This window comes from Falco naumanni, chromosome W (genome assembly GCF_017639655.2).
Source record: "Falco naumanni isolate bFalNau1 chromosome W, bFalNau1.pat, whole genome shotgun sequence".
In the NCBI taxonomy this organism is placed as follows: Eukaryota; Metazoa; Chordata; class Aves; order Falconiformes; family Falconidae; genus Falco; species Falco naumanni.
In genome coordinates, this window is record NC_054079.1 from 9788578 (window position 1) to 9809601 (window position 21024).

Here is a 21024-nt window from a genome sequence, read left to right on the forward strand (position 1 = left end):
ATACACATTGTATTGATTTAATAGTCACTGGTCACCATGTTGATTTATTTGTTCTCAGAGTTATTGTGCTTGGTCTCAGAGTTGCATTATGTAACACCTTACAGTATACATTCGCTGTTTTGGTATTTATCACCATTGGGGCCTAGGCCAAGGTTCTCGCTTTGTTGTACTTTGCAATACTGGCTTGTGATATGCTAGAATCATTGGTTGTGAAACTAATCTGGTCTATGTACTCAGCACTGCAGTCACCTACGTACTTCAGGAGCCATCTATCTGGAACTATTAATAATTACACCTTTTGCCTTTTCTCCTCAGAGAGCAAACCTATGGGAGAGACATCTTTCCCTTCTCCTCCAGGCTAATTACATAAGTGTTTAAACATTTTGAAAATTTTGAATATCCTTGGGATGTTGAAACCAGCCAATTGCTGGTCCTGATTCTATTGCTAGGAATGCTGAATATGGTTCTGATCTTGGTTAGGGTTTAGCAACTAGCTGCAGCTACTCCAGCCCTGGTGATGGGTGATGTAGAGGACCAACCCACCACCAGCTTTCTGAAATATCATGTTCAAGATTATCAAATTACAGTGGTAAAGCCAAGTTTCTGTATAAGCCCCAAATCAGCATCCTGCCTAAGCATCCCTATAACAGCAGGGCCTCATTGCAAACTACTCATTCTTCTGTCTCACATTGCAACTAACCCACTTCTACACATGAAGTCCTCTATAACTATTAATCCTTCAAGTTCACACCTTCATAATACAAAAAGGAATGGGGAGACTGAATCATATGCAGTTCTCAAAAAAAAAAAAAAAAGCCAAACAACAAAACAACCCCAAACATACACCCCCACCCCTCCAAACATTGTCACAACTTCCTAAGCTAAGCACCAAGCAGCAGCAACAGTTTACATGGTATAAATAATCATATTAACATAGCCAGAGATGTTTGATCACTAAATATTAGGCATTTTACATCTCCCGTGTGTAACTAAGTCGGAAGATGAATCAATAGTGGAGCCAGCAGGCTTGGACAGTTATGCATCCCTTTGTGCTCTTCTAAACTTGTGGGAGGCAGGGAGAGGAATGATGCTTGACTGTTTTCAATATTATTTTAATTAAACTTTTCAACGTATAAAAATAAACCTAAGGTACAGGCTGAAAATTTTTTCCTGTTACATAATAGCAAACAAAGTTAAGTTTTAGATTCTCTTTAGGTAATAACACCAATAGTATCTATAAATTTCAACTGTCCACACTCCATTCTCTGGTGAGAAAACTACATCTCTCTGAACTGATCACCTACTGATTTACATTATTTTAGCCATTTACAAATCTCAGCATTAGTGTCATTAAGTCAAATTCTCACTTTTAAAATTACAAAACCAGAGGCAATAATCCATTGCTATAAAACTGAAGGTATCACCAAGTGGCAGGTGGGATCCATAATATGCCCCAATCTGCAATACTTTGTCGTTCAGAATTTGTGGTTTTAGTATTATTTGGTTTACCATTATAACACAATTTTCAAACTAACAAAAAAAAAAACATTACAAACTAACAAAGACAGTGATGCAGAGATGTTTCAGACCTAAAAGTAGAAGATACACACATCACTATGGCATTACTGCTTGCAACAATCACACACGAATAAAAAAAACCCAAAACTGGTCACAGTAATAAGGACAAGCATGCATTATATAAACATTTGTATCATACAAAGCACCCTTTACTTATTATCTCTTCCTTAGACCAAAAGGAAAAAAAAAAAAAAAACAGAAATTCCTAAATCTAAGAACTACTACAAAATACCAGTTCAGGCTAAGGGCAACACAGATAAACTACCACATAACAAATAGATTTGCAGAGTTTCAAAATAATTTCAGGTATTGCCTTAGATGTAACTGGACTGGAGAACACTAGCAAACAACAACAAGCATGCTTCAGACGACAGAATTTACCTTAACAGCAGAGTAAATACATTCTGGTCCCACAGTCAGCTCATTTCAGAATCCAAGCTGTATGTAGGTTACCACTGTTAGCCATCTAATTTAAAGGTGGTTCAGATGTATCTATCTGAAATTTCAATTAAAAAATTAGCAGGCAGAACACATATCTCACCAATTTCTCAGGCATTGTTCAGATGTTTCTAGTTTCCAGCTTAAATGCTTTTTCCCCCTTAGTTTTGGTTTAGTTTTGTTTTGGTTTTGGTTTGTTTGTTTGGGGATTTTTGGGGGGAGAGGGTGTTTGGGTTTTTTTAATGTTGGTTTTTTTTTATTATTTTTCACACACCATACTAACAGTGTTTGCAAGAAAAATTTCATCCCTCACAGCTGGGTTTACCATTTACTTAAATGAATTTATCTAAGTTACAGCCAGTTCTATTTTGAGCTTGGAATCCTGCTTCATCCACCAGCAGCTGTCTTCTGCTACCTTTTTATTTTAAAATCCAAAGAAAAATCCTATCTGCTTTCCAGAAACACTGTCGTGAAATAACTGTGGTTGCTAATGGAAGCTTCCACGTAAGTGCTTTACACGGTCTTAGCAAAATAGCACCATATCATCACTTTTCTGAGCAATTATGGGTCACATTTTCAAATAAAGGCTGATTCAAATGAAATTACATTTAAAACAATGCAGCTATCATACACTGTTCTCAAAATCTCCACTCAATTTCATCTCATTTATACAGTGCAAAACCAAACAACCTGACATGGCAGCACAGTATGCAAACTTATTAACAATGAAGGCAATGGGCTTCCAGTGGAAGATGTACACATTTAATAGATGATGCACATAATCCTGGCGGAGCAAGCAGGAACTTTATTATTGTGCTATGCTACTGGTTTCAAAATGAGCTACCCTCTGCAGAGATAGGCATTTTGCAGAATATTAGTTCTCCAGTGGTGGCTTTTTAGGAAGAGGGGAACCATAAAACACCTAATATGAATAGATATAACTTAAATACTTTAGAGATTTGCACAGTATTTACAAAGCAAAATGAGAAAATACAGCATTTGTAAGAAAATATGAGTTGGGGTGGGGTAGGGAGGAAATTTATGTGCTTGGTGCATTTTCTTTTTTTTGTTGTTTGTTTGCCTTTAAAAATTTTTTTGTAAGGGAATCATTAATTCACATACAATATAACAATGTGCTTCATATTGACTTACACGTGATAAGTTAGCTAGTAAGGCTACCATCCTTAACTATTAATTTTCATAAGGCATGTTTCTTAGCTAACTGTACACAATCCTTTACATATTCTTTAACCACTATATAATAGAGCTATTCAATTTCAGGATAAAATAACTCCAGAAAACAAACTCATCTCAGCTGAAACGTGATACACTGCAAGAACTCTAATTTCTCTCAAAGGAGAAACTTAGTTTTTCAAAGATATTCTAAATAACACATGTATATTTTCACTTGTATCCACATTTCAAATCAAAGAAGCTGCCTGAATAAGACCAGATCAACTAAAAGTATGTAATAGCAGAAACTTCCCTCTAAAATACTTAAATTTTATTAGTGAAATGGTACCAAAAATAACAAGTATACAAAGAATCTCTTTACTCTGTGCTACTTACACATCATAAGACAGCTGTTGTTGTAAGACACAATCCTTCACAGTCTTTCTATAAGCATACAGATTTGCCATTCTTATCAGAATAAGTTGTTTACCAGTCAACATGTGGCTTAAACATCACAGAAATGACTGTCTATACTTTACATAGTAAAGCATTTTCTATAGCCTTAAACGTACACAGTAGCAAGAACATAAAATCCTATTAAAAAAAAAAAAAAAGAGTGATTAAGCAGCTTCACAGCCAAACTGTGTTGCAAATAGCTGATATGCTATTAAGATTTTTTTTAACTGAAAGAAATAACACTTCCCATGAGGTAAGGCAATGAAGTCAGTTGATTGTATTAAGTTGTATTAAAAATAATCTACTTGATTTTAGGTATAAATTTTAAAGGTATGACTCTTAAGAAATCTTACAATGATGAAACTGATTAAATTAGTTCAGAGAGCACAAGCCATGTTTTACCTTGACAAAAGTATTTGCTTTGTCATTCTCTTCTTACATGCTTTCTCTTTAAAGAATGAAAAAAGAATCTCTACCATATAACTCTTATGTAAATTAGATTTTTTTTCCCAAATTATTTATCCCCTCAACTTTGCATATGATTCCTTTTATATCACTCAACAAGTATTAGAGATTATGATGGAGAGGTAACAATTAAGGCCACCCAAATGTAGATTAAATTTCTAAAGGGCTGTCTTTGATGCAGGTGATCAGAAAATGCTTTGTATCCAGCTACTACTTTTGTACAGTGGTTGTCCCCAAAATGCACCTTTGCTTTCACCTATAAATCTCTTCTAAAAATAAAAAACAGAAGTAAAAATGGAGTTTTAGCATTTTAACAAGTGACTCAATCATTCTGACAAATCACTTGCATTCTTGTCTACAGCATGGTGGTGGCAAAATGGCAATAGAGATCATATAAGATTTAACTGAAAATGAGTAATAGCACATATACATTTCTAGAAGGTACCACATTATTTTAAGAAGGCACTAAAGCTTCTGCTTGCGCTCCCATATTTTTTTTAAACAAATAAGAAAAAATTATTTTCATAATGGCACCTGTACTATTTACAGCTGAACATACACAGTATGGCTCAAAACAAAGCTGTAGGTTGTAATAATATCATGCAGATGTGCTCACTTCTATAAAGACAAAAATAAACAACAAACCAACTCCAAAATAACCCAGTAAGCTAACCTATTATCTATAACATGGCAATGTTCCTTTTTGGAACAGAAAAGTAACATGCATTGTTCAAATACTTTAAAAGAAATATTATTTTTAGGGATATTAGTGAGAAATTGTCTTAAATAAAACCCAAGAATCTCAAGCAGTGAACAAATGAAAAACAAACTAGTCATCGGGCATTTAAAATAAGAACCATAAAACTGCATTTATGTTTAAAAAACATTTTTCTATAGTTTTAATTTATAACAAAATAAAGAGTATATTTATGCACCTTTTCCAAGCATATCAAACAGTACACACTGAAGTTTTTGTGAGTTTTTTAACCCATAAAGTAAAACAATACAAAATTCATCAACAAGCAGTATTTTAAACAACCTTAAATGCATATCTTCAGCTTTTTTTTGGATAGTACAGGTTTACATCTTTTAGTTTCTATGTATTTGTAACAGCTTATGGCAAAACTTAACATAAATCATTTTAAAAATTAGTACAGCCATCATGGAAATGCATGGATTTTCAGAGATGAATAGTTCTGATGGCATCTGACTTTTCATGGTATAACTACTGGTCTGTGCTCTCTTGCTTTACAGCAAGAAATCAAGAAAGCTATCACAAGAATTGGAAGAGCTACTAGTACTATCACCATATTCAGGCTGATTGCTTTGACATTTTCTTCCTTGTTCTGAGAAATAAAAAGCTTTGGATTTCATTCCTTAATTGAGTCATAGGTCCATTCTTTGCTTTAAACCTCTTCCATTTTAATTGAGAGGTTTTCATCATTTGGCTGACAGTTCCCATTCTGTTGTAGTTTGACTTCATCTGTCTCTTGCGTATCTCTATTGCCTACTTCCTTGTCAGTTTCTGAATTCAGATCTTCTTTAGTGTGATGTTTGTCCTACCAAAGATAAAATTATTTTACAAAAAAACCCCAACCAAACCCAACAACAAACAAACAAAAAATCATACTCTACATCACAGGATATTACTTCCAACCAACTCCTGGTATTTTGATTGCCTCAATTTTTACACACTTATCTTGTCTCAGCAATTTTCAGAATACAGATGTCAGCTTTTCTTTTTTTTTTTCCAAAAAAAAGTTTTCTTTTCAATTGGCTGAAGTTAGGCAATCATAACAACCCGTCAACCAAGAAATCATTGCTATAAAGTTATCTGTCTTTATCATTAATATTCAGGTAAAACAGAAGAAACAGTATCATGGGATCTATGAGAAATGGTTCAAAAAATTAAGATTTCACCATATATTTTGAATAAAACAGGATTAAAATTTTTCTTTCGTATTTTTTTGTCAGGTAATTGATAAATTTTAAGATAGTTCTTTGGTAAGACAATTACCTAAGTATATGGACAGTCACCTAAATCAGCTGTTTTATAAAAGTAGATAGAATAATTGAGTACCACAAACTACTCCTTAAAGGCATGCTGCTTTTAAAATTCTAAGATTAAACAATTTGAAGATGTTTCTTTTCTTATTCACACCACCTTCTATTTTGCAAGGGAAAAATCCCATACTATTCCTTAAATATTCAACTTTACTCCTGCAGAGCCCAATATGCAGCCCAAGACAAAAGCAACCAGGGAGAGGCTGAACTGCAGAGTAAAAGTTTATTAATAATCTTTTCAGCTTGACAGCCTGTGCTGGTTTTGGTTGGGATAGAATTAGTTTTCTTCTTAGTAGCTAGCATGGGGCTATGTTTTGGATTTGTGCTGAAAACAATGTTAATAATACAGGGATGTTTTAGTTATTGCTGAGCAGTGCTTACACAGCATCAAGGACTTTTCTGCTTCTCACACCACCCCACCAGTGAGTAGGCTGGGGGTGCATGGGAAACTGGAAGGGAACACAGCCAGGACAACTGACCAAAGGAATATCCCAGACCATATGATGTCGTGCTCAGTAAATAAAAGCTGGGGGAGGAAGGGGGGGAATGTTCTGACCAATGGTGTTTGTCTTCCCGAGTAACCATTACGCATGATGGAGCCCTGCTTCCCTGGAGATGGCTGAACACCTGCCTGCCAATGGGGAGTGGTGAATGAATTCCTTGTTTTGCTTTCCTTGCGTGTGTGACTTTTGCTTTACCTATTAAATTGTCTTTATCTCAATCCACGAGTTTTCTCACTTTTTTCTCTTCTGATCCTCTCCCCCATCCCACTGTGGGGGGAGTGAGCAAGCGCCTGTGTGGTGCTTAGTTGCCAGCCAGGGTTAAACCACAACAGTCCTTTTTGGCACCCAACGTGGGGCTCGAAGGGTTCAAGATAATGACAGATTTGATTGGAATGTGCTAGATCAAATCTATAGCTGTTATTGCTGTTTAGTTATTAAGGGGCAGGTTTCTGTGCTTGCCTTAGAGTCTAGTGCTTGTTACTGGCTGCTTTTTGCTTTTGCTGCCTGCTGTACCGCTGTACTGGTTATCATTTTACTGTGAAGTGCCCGGGAACATTCTGATAACAGCAATGATGATGCACCAGGGCTGGCAGACAGTCAGGGCATCGCTGCTGTTTCTGTGCTGCTGTACTGAACAGGCCTGAACTCCAGTGTGAAATTGAGTCAATAGGACTGTGACCTGTGGATGAGCCCATGTGGGAGCAGGACACCCCAAAGTGTCTGTGGCCATGGAAAAGCCCATGCCAGAGCAGGTACATCTATCTCAAAGCATCTGTGGCCATGGTTATGTCTGTGCTGCAGCAGATATGCCTCTGGAGGAATTTTGGCCCAAGGGCAAGTCCATGTTGCAGCAGGTACACCTTGAAGCATCAGTGGCTGTGTGTGAGGACATGCTGGAGCACCTCAAAGCATGTGGGCATGGATAAGCCCATGACAGAGCAGGTACAGTCCTGGAGGGACTGTGACCAGGGATAAGGCCATGCTGGAGCTAATTTACTTCTGAAGGGACTGTGGCTGCAAGTAAGGCCACACTGAAGCACGTATATCTCTGAAGGCATTGTGGCCCATGGAGAAGGCCACACTGGAATAGGTGTACCTCAAAGCAACTGTGGCTGTGGATAAGTCCATGCTGGAGCAGGTATACCCCTGGAGAGACAATGGTTCATCATAAGACTCCACTTGAAGCAGATATACCCCTAAGGGACTGCAGTCTGTGGATAAGTCCAAGGCAGAGCAGGGGCAAGGGGAGGAGTTCATTGCAATGTTAAAACCTACAGGCTGGCCCAAAGGGACCAGGGGTGGAGATTGTAATGGAAATACCTTTAAATTGTTGTAACCCATGATTTGAGTTGCATGTTATAGAAATGACTGTAGCAGGAACCACCTGAACCAATGGAAGACAAGCCTTACAAGAAGCAGCGCAAGTGCAGCAGTGATCCAACCTAAGTGTAGAGGAATGAAGCTCGGCTAATTAGCATTGATAATATACAACTGTGGGTTGGCTTCAGGGGCGGTGGGTTGGCCGATGTAGATAAGGTGCAGCTGTGGCTGGTTAAGTTAAGTGGTTGAGAGCCAATGAAGAGAGAGCAGCCTAGGAAGAAGTAGGAGAGGAAGACACAAGAGAAAAGAGAGTGGGCCCTGGATGAGGCAAGACAAGGAAGTAGAGGGACTGTATGAAGAGTATGTTGGATGAGATGGTAAAAGGCCTTGTTGCAGCTTGATAGTTTGGAGAGTGCTGCAACACTGGCTTTGGTACCTGATAACTCCACAGAACACACCACCTCTCCTATCCTGAGTGACCGCCATAATAGATGGAGTTGAAAGTCATGGGCTAAATGAACTCAATGGACATTTTGTAAACCTTCTACTGATATTTTACAGCTAACTCCTAACATATGGCACAGAACAGAGAGCAAAAATAAAACAAAGTGTATCTGTAACCTATTCACACAAGCTCCTATAGGTCCAGTAAAGTTCAAACACAGACTTCTCCAACTGGCCTGCTAACGTCAACTGGAGAATGACTTTCATGTCTCCAACTAGCAAAACCTAAACTCCAGTGGCAATAATTTGGATAAGGAAATGGGGGGGGGGGGGGGGGGGGGGAAGGGTGAGGAAGAGAAAGAAAAAGGAGGGAGGGAATTCCAATAATCATTTCACTTGCAGCACTCCACTTATCACTTGGTCACACAGCTTCTTACCTTGAAAGTAGTGGTGCTTTTGTCAGATTTCTCCTTTCCCTCTTTTTCTTTACTACTTTTTTTCTTGGAGGTAGAGTGTTCCCCTTCTCTTCTTTCATTATTTGTATCCTTTTCTCTTTTCTTTTCTTTCTTGTTTCTGTTTAAGAAAATTTTTACTCAAATCAGAATTTGATCCAACAGCAATAAATGTACTCCCAATGCATACATTGAGTATACTGTACAATAAATTGCACAGTACAGTAACTAAGAATGTTAGTATCCTGGTTTGCTTTCCTTCAGAAAGGTTCAGTCACCTTCAAACCATTTAACTGCAAATTAAACTCTCATTTGGGGGATTAAAAAAAAAAAAAAGACCAACCCAAAAAACCCCAAACCCAACCCCCCCCAAAAAACACCCAAAAACTAAAACCTAACAAAAACCTCTTCAGAAAGACAAGGGAAGAGAGCTAAAGAATGTGTTCAGTACACATGGTATTTGCAAAGAGAAAACCAAGTTAATCTATATCCAATGAAGGGCTTTTATTGATTTGAAGCAAATTTGTATCACTAAGATTTAAAACTCTCCAGTTGAAAGCATACCAAAAATCAAATACATGAAGGGTCTTTTTTGTTCTGTTTTAAATTATAACTGAATCATACTGACCAATTGAAATTATCTGAGATGACTAGTGAAAAGGCAGTAAACCAATGAAAATACTTCCCAAATAGTTTTCAATATATGTATCTGCATCCACCTTTGAGTGTTCTGTTTATCGGAAAACAGACCTTTTCCTTAGAAAATTATTATTAAAGAGCTTCTTGCATAGCAAAAAAAAACAAAAAAAACCAACCCAGAAGAAACACAAACTGACTTAGCTCCTTTCATAACACTGATCTCTATCACATTTCAATTTAACAGAAATACTGTAACTCTTTGCTCCTTTACTGCTCATTAACTTTAATGTTTTACATCAAACTGACCTTCTTGGAGAAGGAGTTTGTGAAGACTTTCTTTTTGTTCTTTTAGGAGACTTGGAGGGACTTCTACTCTTCCTTTTACGCCTTTCTCTGGAGGACCAAGAAATTGAAGATCACCAAAGAAGAAAAATAATAAACTCAGGAACTGCATAAAACCAGAAAGCTCTTAAAATGGTCTGACATAACTAATCACCGAATTTAACATTATATATCACCAATAATATATGAACTGTACAAAGAAAAAAAAATTCATGTTTCAGTTTGATGGGAAAGGGGAGAATGGAAGTGGGAAGTAGGGGAAAAATTGTGTCCTTTCAGATTTTAGTTTTATGTTTATCTTCATATGCTTATACCTGATAACAATGAAAACACACTGAATTCACTAATCCTGTATTAAGTAAGAGTTTCTTCAGTCAGGAAAAGAATCCAATTAAATCCACATTAAAACAAAAGGCATAACTTGAGCAATACAAACTTTAAAACAACATTACAAGCTTAAGATCCTTGGAATTTCAGTTCAGTGTGACTGAAGTTTAATTCCTGAATACATGAGCTAGCATTCCTATTGGTTTAGAAGCAAACAGAGCAATGAAGCTCAAGCTGTTGTCAAAATCAAAATAAATAAGTTAATATCAATTGTTTTCCTAGCAGTCCATGCTCAGCAAACCTATGTATCATTCTATAACACACTAAAGAGCTCTAGTATTTCACAAAACAGTTGTTTTACACAGATGTATGGAATGTACTGAAGTTGCTGTTATGGAGCCTGAACTCAAACAACAGAACATTAAACAACTGGTTGCAAACATACTGAGACACATCTTAAAATAAAGTAAAAATTGAGCAAGTAAAGCTTCATGTGATCCTGTGCAACCTGCTCTAGGTGAACCTGCTTTAGCAGGGGGTTGGACTAGATGATTTCCAGAGGTCCCTTCCAACCATGACCATTCTGTGGTTCTGTGATTCAGTGTAAAGATAGAACCTATCTCTGTCAAAGTAAGATGACTCTTTCCTATCACCTCTTCATAGACCAAGAAAAGCAGACAAGAAGAACCATCAAAGAAAAACAGGGAAGTTAAAAACTAATTTACAGGGCATTTTAAGATACAGCAAAAACCCTACACTTATGCATACCAGCTTTTCCAATTCACACCTAATTTCTTTAATATTTAGAAAGACCAAGAAAACAACAGTTATTAGATAAATTACAAAAGGATATATTAAGATATACCTAGTATCACTATCTGGATTCATACTCTAACAATATCATCTAGCCTGACCTCCTGAAGCTACACAGGACAAAAGTTCATAACTATTTTGATCAGCAAGCTCTTAAGTTTGATACAACCTTTGGTAAACAAAACAAAACAAAAAGTAGCCTCAAAATCACAGGGAAAAAAACCCCACAATCATTGATCATTCACTGTTTAACACGCACCTCACATTTATCATCACCTTTTTTCAAATGAGGTACTGGAAATGAATATATTATTCTGACAATGCTCCCACTTGGTCTATATTGAGTACATCCCCACTTTATTTTGTTTTCCTGCATACATATCTGTGAACAACCAAGTGCCCTAGTAATTGTGTTCAAACTAGAAACTGTTTATGCATTAAAAATAATTTTCAGTTTCTGCTTTTCATATTTCAAGCTGCCTGACAGCATTCCTACCTCTGTTACTTTTATCTATACAAAGATTTTTGTGCACCTGTTTTTATTAACACTCTTAAGCAACACTAATACAGCAAAATTTAAGAAAAAGAAGTCTGAAAACTTTGATAGTGATCCCGTGTCTCTAATTCATACACAAAATTACTCCTAGGAGACCTTATAGCAGCCTTCCAGTCAGTATCTAAAGGGAGCCTACAAGAAAGCTGCAGAGAGACTTTTTACAAGGGTATGTAGTGATAGGACAGAGGGGAATGTCTTTAAGATGAAAGAGGGTAGATGTAGACTAGATATTAGGAAGAAATTCTTTACTGTGAGGGTGGTGAGGCACTGGAACAGGTTGCCCAGAGAAGTTGTGGATGCCCCATCCCTGGAAGTGTTCAGGACCAGGTTGGATGGGGCTTTGAGCAACCTGGTCTAGTGGAAGGTGTCCCTGCCCATGGCAGGGGGGTTGGAACTACATCTTTAAGGTCCCTTCCAACCCAAACCATTCTATGATTAAAGACAGGTAGCTTTCAGCCTCTTCATATTCTGTCTCCAATTAAGGCACAAATTTTGGTTTTGACCCTGATGGAATCTGAGCCTTGCTAATGCCACCAGAAATTGCCAGTTGAATATATGGAGTCTCTCTGCCTTGTTTAGGTAAAAGAAAAAAATTAAGAAAAAATCCCAGACAAAAAATATTTAATGGATAAGACTGACTGGAATTGATATTACCACTTTCAGGTTGGGCCATTACTGGGTTATGAAGGAAGATATCAATTCAGCCATCAAGAAGTCTTTGGACAAAGTCTACCTATCTTTTGCTAGCCTATAGATGTCTCTTGCAAAAGGATCCTGATTCTCCTCTTCCTCTGGTCTGTGTCTCTTTCTTCAGCTAGGAATCAAAAATAGCCATCTGATTTCTAGTACTTGCATGCTGTTTGTCAGTAAAACATGGTGAGCTGCCATCTAGTTCTTAGAAGGTCCTGTATGTTCTATTCCACCTCTACCTCTTCTCCAAAAAGAAGACTATTATTGCAATATTTTACACTCTTCAGAAAAAGGATCTTCATCTTCAAAAATGGTCTCAACTCAACGCTGCAGTGTAAATCCAGACAGCTGAAATGCCAGGTTGCTGGATAATCTTCTCCTGAATGGTTTGTAACCATTTCAACTAGGCTAAGTCAATCACCAAAGGAAACAGACACCCTGAAATACAAACTAACCAGGACCTGGTAGCCCAACCTATTGACAAATACTTTTCAGAATAACAGAATTGCTGAGGTTGGAAGAACCCTCTGGAGACCACCTAGTCCAGATCCCCAACCTTCCAAAACAGGATCAACTAGAGCAGGTTACTTGGGGCCATGTCCAGTCAGGTTTTTAATATCTCCAAGGATAGAAACTCCACAATCTCTCTGGGCAACTGATTCCAGTTTGCCCAGAAAACACACAATTTAAACATTAGAAAAAACTTTTATTTCCCATATGTCAACATATACCCATTGCCTCTTGCTCTGTCACTGGCCATCACTGAAAAGAGTTGGGCTTCATCTTCTTCACACTCTCCCATCAGGTATTCAACATGGACTGATATACTCCCTCAGCCTTCTCTTCTCCAGGCTAAATAATCCCAGCCCTTTCTGCCTCTCCTTGTATGACGGATACGTATAAAAAATTATGTATTTCTCTCATCCTACATCTTCAAAAAGAACACTGTGCCTGTTTAATGGCATCTATACAACAAATTATTTTCATATCAAAGTAGGGTTTTGTACTATGAGTTCATTTGTTCTTATTTCTCATTACCCTACTCTGATTTGATTGGCAATAAATTAAATTAATTTCCCCAAGTAAATTTTTTTTTGCCTGTGATGGTAAGTGGTGAGCAATTTCTCCCTGTCCTTATCTTGACCCATGAGTCTTTCATATTTTTCTCCCCCTATTTGAGGAGGAGGAATGATAGAGCAACTTGGTGGGCACCTGGCATACAGCCAAGGTCAACCCAGCACAATTACTTATCTAATTCAATATTCCTGAGGCATACAAGCATAAAATGTTATGTTTTCAAAGCTAACAGAACTATTTCTACTCTGTGCAGCTATTCAACCCATGAAATAATGCTAACATTGCTGCATATGCTTAAAGAAACCACAGTATTTTGCCCATAAACCTGCAAAACAACATGGACATTTCATATAACCCAAACAGAATGTTCAGAAACCATTACAGCTTTTTCTGCATTATATGAACCATGAACTCCTGAATTTTGAGGGCTATGGAAATTTTGCTTTTGTCCAGGGAAGTGATTATAATACATAGAACTTTTCTCAATTCATCCAGCATTTCATTCTCTCAAGGTAACAGATAAAATTTGGTATTTAAATTTGACATGCAATATTACTGAACTCTGTTGAGGTATTCAGAAAGTACTTTTTCCACCAAAGCTTCAGTTAGCTGCAACACTTTTGGAATATGCCTAAGTTAGTCCACTTACAGAGCTAATTATCTCACAGCCTCTTTTTGCTGTACTGAATTTATCCAGACTTCTACACAGTTTACCTTCCCTCAGAGGCAAAAACAACAGCTAGATTAACCTTGACTGCTTTCCTGTTTACTATCAGCATGGTTAAAGAATGTTAATTTTTACTTGTATCTGGCCATCTAACCAGCTAAACAAGGTATCCTTATCTTCCAACTGAGATACATTCACTTTCCGAACGGCTAGCCAGCCAAGTGACATGCTTGCTTCCTGCTGTTCAGCCATCTAGTCAAGAAAATTAATCACTCGCCATCCTTAAGGTAGCCAAGTGGCAAATACTACCACCCAACTGTTCATAAACCCAACAAATTGCTCTACAGACCAACACTGTACAGTAAGTAACCAAGGAACTATGTAACAGTGACTCAAACTTTCAGCAGGACAAAGATGTTTTGGATGGCCTCAACACAGAGAAATGGCATAAGAACCATCTACTTACTATCCTCAAGGACTATACTATACAGTTATGTGAAAAGCAAGCACCAGCTGCCCAACAAGAAACTATTTTCTATCAAGCATCATACAGAGCTCTTTGTAATAGACATTACCTTATAGGGAAATCTACAAAACCAGAAAGAATACAAATTGAATTAGTGACACAGTGATGTTGATAAATAAAAATTAAAATGTACATTTTTCATGGTGTGTCACTGTACTGACAAGCCCAAAAAAACATGAAAAAATTCTAAACAAACCTGCTGGAGCTACGAGATCTTCTTGAAGAGCTATAGCTTCTTGGGGGTGTTCTGGATCTCTTCTCTTTCTTGTTTTTATTATCTCTCTCTTTTTCACTTTCTTGCTCCTTCTTCTCCTTATCCTCATCTTTTTCCTTTTCTTTGTCTCTGTCCTTCTCTTTGTCCCCTCTGCCCTTATCTCCCTCTTTGTCCTTAATCTTCTCTCTGTCTTTCTCCCCCTCTTTCTCAACATCATATTTTTCCTTGTTCTGGTCTACCTCTTCCCTGTCTTTTTCCTTCTCATTATCTTTGGCCTTTTCCCAGTCCCTATATTTATCCTTATCCTTGTCCCTAACTCTCCCTCGATCCTTGTTTCGCTCTTTCTCTCTCTCCCAGTCCCTCTCCTTGTCCTTATCCCTGTTTCTCTCTTTATCTCGCTCTCTTTCCCTTTCTTGGTCTCTGTTCCGGTTTCTCTCCTTCTCTTTGTCTCGGTCTCTCTCTTTGGCCTTTTCTTTTTCTTTGACCTTTTCTTTGTCTCTTTTTTTGTCCCTGTGAAAAGCCAAACACAAATCCATCAATTCCTCTTTGAACTTTCCAATAAAAATTACAACTAACTCTAGCATACATTAATTGTTCAAGAGAAAATATGTGTTCTGTTGAAAAATAGTAATTACTCAAAATTTTAATTTTCCACCCCTGTTCACCATGAGGGAGAGGCTATGTAGCTAGGAAAAATTTGGAAACCAAATTGGGGAAAGGGGGGCCAAAATCGAATCAAACTGTGATCTTCAAAGTGATATTATTATACTTTGAAATAATATGTCTTTTTACCTCACAGCTACGTTACTATACATACATAAATTTTCTGCATTTTGTCAGGAGACAAAGTCTCCAATTTGTAAATCCATTTTTTACTAAAAGAATGTCCACATAAAATGGACTTCAGATTAACCACCCCCACGTGAATAACGACAGCTGACTAGACAGAAGTCTTTATTTTTATTTTAAAGTGTCCTCTCACATAAATATCCTGGAACTGCTTGGAAGTCCAACATCATTTAATACACAGAAACAAAAAAACAGGGATAAAATCTCACCAAATTCCCCTCAAAAGGCAAATGTAAGGTCAAAACTCAACTAAGACAATTCAATCATCTGTAATGTCATTAGGAATTTGAAAATTACTGAAAAATTAGTAAGACAGTAAAAACAGAAGCAAAGTAACAGAACAAGCCAGCTTCTTTGGGATAGGCAAAATGATACACATTCATAAAAACAGTGAGGAAAATTCAAATGGATGTTCTAGTAGTCAAGCCAAATAAAAATTTATTAGATCACAGCTTTGGCTAAAAGATTACATTTTGGTAAAGGATTATTTGGAAGTGCGAGGCTCTGAACCATCTTTCCTTTCTAGCAAAGGGAAGAGAGACATGCCTCCTAGACCTGCCTCTAGGACACAAAAATGAACAATTGTTCAGAGAGAGAAACAGGAGAAAGCACAAGAGTTGATCAGCAGGCCTTTTCATGTCCAAGAGAACCAGACTGACAGAAGTTGCTGTCTATTGGTATTGGTACCTATTCTAGGATTTTTAAAGATTCTCAAAGAGACTCCTTCAGACATGAAAGGCCCTACACACAGCTCCCACCTTTCTTCATTGGAACAAGTGCTTGGCTACAAATAAATAGTAGGTTTGTTTCATGGTCTGTGACCTGAAGACTTTGGTTCCCATCAGGTTTTGGGCAAATACCTCTTTAGATGTCTCACAGAAGGAATGTAAGTTCATAAAGATGAAACAGCACACAATCTCTGCAATAGCAAGGGGTCTCACAATGACTCAAGAAGCACCTTCCAGTTATTTATCACTGAGATTTCATTGGACTTGCCCCTTCCAGTGAACAGATATCTCGAGAAGCTCCAGACAGCAACAGAGTCAAAAGGATCCATCAATGAAGCCCAGCTATGTAGCCTGCTCCCAACTGTTCCCACCGAGGTCCACAGATCTACAGTTCTCTTTCCCAAAAAACTTATCCCCACAGAAAACAAGAGACAACTGCCCAACCTAAGTATGAAACTCCCTTTAAATGATTCCGGGGAATTACAGAGATGAAACAGAAAGAAAAGTACCGAGGTTTCTATTCACGAAGATACTTTCATAGGCACTTTTGTTTTGTGAATATTCACTATTTCATCCCTTGGAAAATTAAGTTATCATCCAAGGAGATACAGGAATAATCTTGTTAGAATATCACAGTTCAATAATTAGACAATCAAACGTAAAAATTAATAGACTAGGTAAAATACAGATGTATTAGATCCTGAAATGTAAATATACCTGTGGGAAAATCACATTGAGGGGGGAAATTAGAGAAAAATTAGGTGCTAATAGAAGCATAGTATTACAGAAAGCTTTGTAGGGTAAAATACAGCTATCACCTTCAGGATGGTTGGCATGCACGGAATCTACATCACCACAGTTCCCTAAGCAACACATCCTGCCAGCTCAGCACATGCTGATGGGAGTGATGGAGGATGGAGTGGAGTGGAGGTGCTGTGGCCAGGCTCTGTTGTGCTCCCTGCAGGAACGGGAACTTGATGGCACCACACAGCTGATAAGCTGCATAGCAGTTGTCACATGAAGAATCCATGAGATGTCTGTGGCTGAGCCAACCACTGTGGTGAAATGACTTTCCTCAGATGAAATAATCTCATTGTAATACTAACACACACCTCCATCTCAAAGTTACCTGCCTCCAAGGTACTACTACACCTCGCTGGGCACATGATACCAGTTAGTAACAACAATATGTATGACTAGAGTCACTCAAGCTCCACCTAAATGTGATGGAAATGGACTAGTCCTGGACCTGAATAACAGGAGGAATTGTTGCCTAATCTCCTGGATTACCCAACTCTGATTCAGCGTTCACAAAGCTAGGTCAATCTGACTCACTCTCTAAAGTTGTTATGAAGGGACCTCTAATCAAGGGAGTCAGCCTTGGGGAGGATGAGAAACAAAGACCAGGTAGTGAAAAGAACACCATTATCTAAATTACACAGAAAGAAGCCTTCAAGTGAGGAAAGTTCTGGCTATAAGAGGCAACAGGATGATAAAGGTGTTGCAATCCACTGACATCAACAGAAAAGTAGTTGAAAATAGGACAAAGATAATAATGGTAGTGGGAGATTGCGACCTCCAACTCATATAGCCCCCCCCCCCCCCCCCCGAAAGAGGGCAAAATCCCACTTGAGGAGCATGCGTAGTTAGCAGAGAACTTCAGTAGTACTGAGGACGCGTACTAATTTGCATTAGAAGCAAGAAACTTGTAACCGATCCTGTGTATGATGAATGAATATACAATGTACTATGAAGTATAAAAAGTGGACAGATGAGGGGAGAAGTCGGGGGAAAATTCCATCATAACTTCTAGGATCAGTCGACAGGCTGAAACGATCTTCTCCCCCATATGGATGCCTATTGGATAAGAACTTTATCTTATGCATGGTAAATAACTAACTCATGCTAGCTTTTATTAGTGATTATAATTTTGTAAGGCATGAAAATAAGTTGACCTTGTAGAGAAAGAACACTGAGTACTTACATAAAGAAAGGGTTTTTTAATTGTTAGTCTTGCCATCTGTCATTCTCAGATTTATGTGGTAGAACAGGAGGGAGAGAGGAAGTGAGATAGCACCACACCAATACATTGTGCAGGGTGCAAATAGTGCACAAGCCAACACCCATCAGAGAAGGGATGGGTTCATTTGTAAGGAACAGTGAAAGTTTGTGGGCTGCAGTAAAGAGTTTCGGAGCAGTAAGTAGTCCAAGGCTTGATAGTGCACAGAGAGGTATAAGGTCTGAGATTAATGGTTAAAAAGGGATAGGAAAAAGACTGTATACAACAGATATTATACATGTTTGTTATATACATTAATTAATAAAATATATTTGATGCCCTTTTCCTCTGTGCAGGACCTGAAGCTAGCTGCAGAGGTAAATTCTGTTGGTGGAAAATCAGATTTTAGTTTGCAGCTGAAGTCTCCCACTATGTCTTATGCATACCTGTAAAGAACGTAAAAGATTTCAAGAGTAATTTCAAATTTCATGATGTTAAGTCTTTCACTTTATTAAGAAAATAGAAAACAAATCTATACTTTCTTTGGGTTCGAATGTGTCATTATTAGTAACTGTCTTAGGTTAGTAGTTTGGGCATCCTTTGCCTTTAGTATCTGGGCTGGAAGCTGTTAAACCTGATGAAAGATCCTTTTAGTACATCATGAACTGTGGATACTTTCAGAGTTGTGGGAAGTATAAGAGTTGCAGCAACAGCTTGGAGAACATCTGATGCCCTGGTCACTAATGGGCTTTTCCAGCTGACTGAATGCTGCTGTCTAGGTAGGTCATCTGCACTACCTAGCCTGCAAAGTAAATAATAATTATCTCGGCAAGCTGGGGCATTCAGGTATCCCCACCTAAGTGTAAGGGACTAAAATAAGTTGACCTTGTAGAGAAACAAGGCTGAATTGGCAGAGCTGTTAGTGTACAGATAAGTGGCCAAATTTGGCAGTGAAACCACAAGCGTGTGAACAGCTCGTAATGAGCAACTGCTTTGCTACACATAGGTGCTCTGCTGCACGTAGGCACATTCCAGGGCAGAACTTGGGTAGATAAGCAATTGTATATAACCAGCACTTATGTGTGCAATAAACTATCTCACTTCTTCACTGACTTGGGGTCTGTGTCTTCATATGCCACAAATGGTGCCCGAACAGGGACTTGAGGGATAAAAACTGCAACTCTGGTGGCATAGCCCAGCTGAACCAGGGAAGGTGGATACACGAGTGCTCTTGTCACCACTGCTGGACGGCAGATGAGTGGCTGGGAACCATGGGGCAATCATTAACACGGGAACAGAAAAATCATATGGATGTTTTGCAGAACATTTTAAAGACTTATGGGGACAATTTGTCTCAGCTATCCCTTGTAACCCTCTTGGCATGGGCTCCAGACAATTGTTCTTGGTTCCCAAAAGAGGGCATGCTGAATATCACTGTATGGAAACATGTCAGGGATGAATTGGGACAGTGAAATGATGAGAAATCAAAGAGTTTGCTGATAACGCAGCAGCAAGTGTTTTTGGCTCTTAGCCGTTTACAGACTGTTAATGAGGCAAACCTCCCACATTATATAGCAGGACAGCCTCATCAACAGCAAGCGGAGATAAAGAACAGCAGCTGCTGTCTTTGCATTACGATCCCCAGCCTGATGATCCTTTTGACCCAGGCTTAGCAGATCCAGAAAGGGAGCCAGACCTCTACTCATTAGATGATAACGATGCAGGTGTAATCCCTGTGCCTCCAACTGAGCCAACGGCTCCATTTAATGCTATGACCGAGGAGCCTGGACCAAAACAGCCGAAATCGCCCCCACCCACAGATCCTGCACTTTAGGCAGAACCGGCTGAGTTGTCACATTCCGATGAGTTGTTTGAAGTATACTACTGTGCCTTAGATCAGTGCAGAAAAGAGGCTATGCGAAAGGGAGATATGGAATTACTCGGTGCATTCCCCGTCCAGTACCAGGCAGGGCGACCAGCTGTGTGGGAGCAACTCCTGTACGAAGCTGTAAAAGAACTCAGATGCTCAGTTAAAGATTTTGGACTCAGATAGGCATTTACCATGAACTTGTACACTGTTGTTCCAGAAGGATATGTTATGACCCCATATGACTGGAAAGCGCTGTGGTGTATGATGCTCACCTCTATGCAGTATACTGTAGGGAACGGAGACAGTGGGTTGTTTTGACATTGATAATGTGCAGCTGTGATCCCGCAGCAAAGAGGTAAATAACATTGAGGGAGTATGACAAGAAACCCGGATGAGACAGAAACAAAGGAGGAATGTGATCTCACCTCTAGAAGAAAAGGAAACAGCATGAACAGCAGAGAGTAGCCTATAGGGAACAGCAGCTGGGCTCATGGACAATAGAGTTTGACCAATAGTAAAGCTTTTACCAGCGCGCGTACAGAGTATGAACTTATAAAAGCTGTAACTAACAATAAATGTCTTTGCTTCACAATCCTTGCAAAGTCCGTGCCTCGTACTCCACAGTATACAGTTTGGATAACGGAGTACCAGGACCGAGCTACTATGCAGACAATGGGTAATTTAAGGAACATGAAAGATATAGGTATGGATGAACTGATGGAGGAAGGCAGATATTCTGCTGCGGTAGCACAGGTACAATTACCTAGAGAGGCACTTGAACAAGCCACCCAGATAGCTCTTGCCTCCTTGAGAGAGGTCCCTGGGGGAAAGCCT

At 38.5% G+C, this 21024-nt stretch overlaps 1 protein-coding gene across 7 annotated transcripts in view; it reads right to left on the reverse strand.

The window, feature by feature from the left end:
- Positions 1–21024, reverse strand: part of LOC121080340 (splicing regulatory glutamine/lysine-rich protein 1-like) — a 69687-nt gene that overhangs the window by 15705 nt on the left and 32958 nt on the right. For 5 of the 7 annotated variants that reach the window (XM_040578275.1, XM_040578277.1, XM_040578279.1 and 2 more), the window contains 4 exons: positions 14727–15254; positions 9839–9925; positions 8879–9014; positions 3506–5669 (listed from right to left, as the gene is read on the reverse strand). In XM_040578275.1, coding sequence (XP_040434209.1) covers positions 5517–5669; positions 8879–9014; positions 9839–9925; positions 14727–15254 — 904 coding nt within the window. In that variant the 3' untranslated portion in view covers positions 3506–5516. Of the gene's footprint in view, positions 1–1959; positions 2075–3505; positions 5670–7467; positions 7824–8878; positions 9015–9838; positions 9926–14726; positions 15255–21024 lie in introns of those variants that run through there. The other 2 variants (XR_005825329.1, XM_040578276.1) reach the window with 2 other exon arrangements.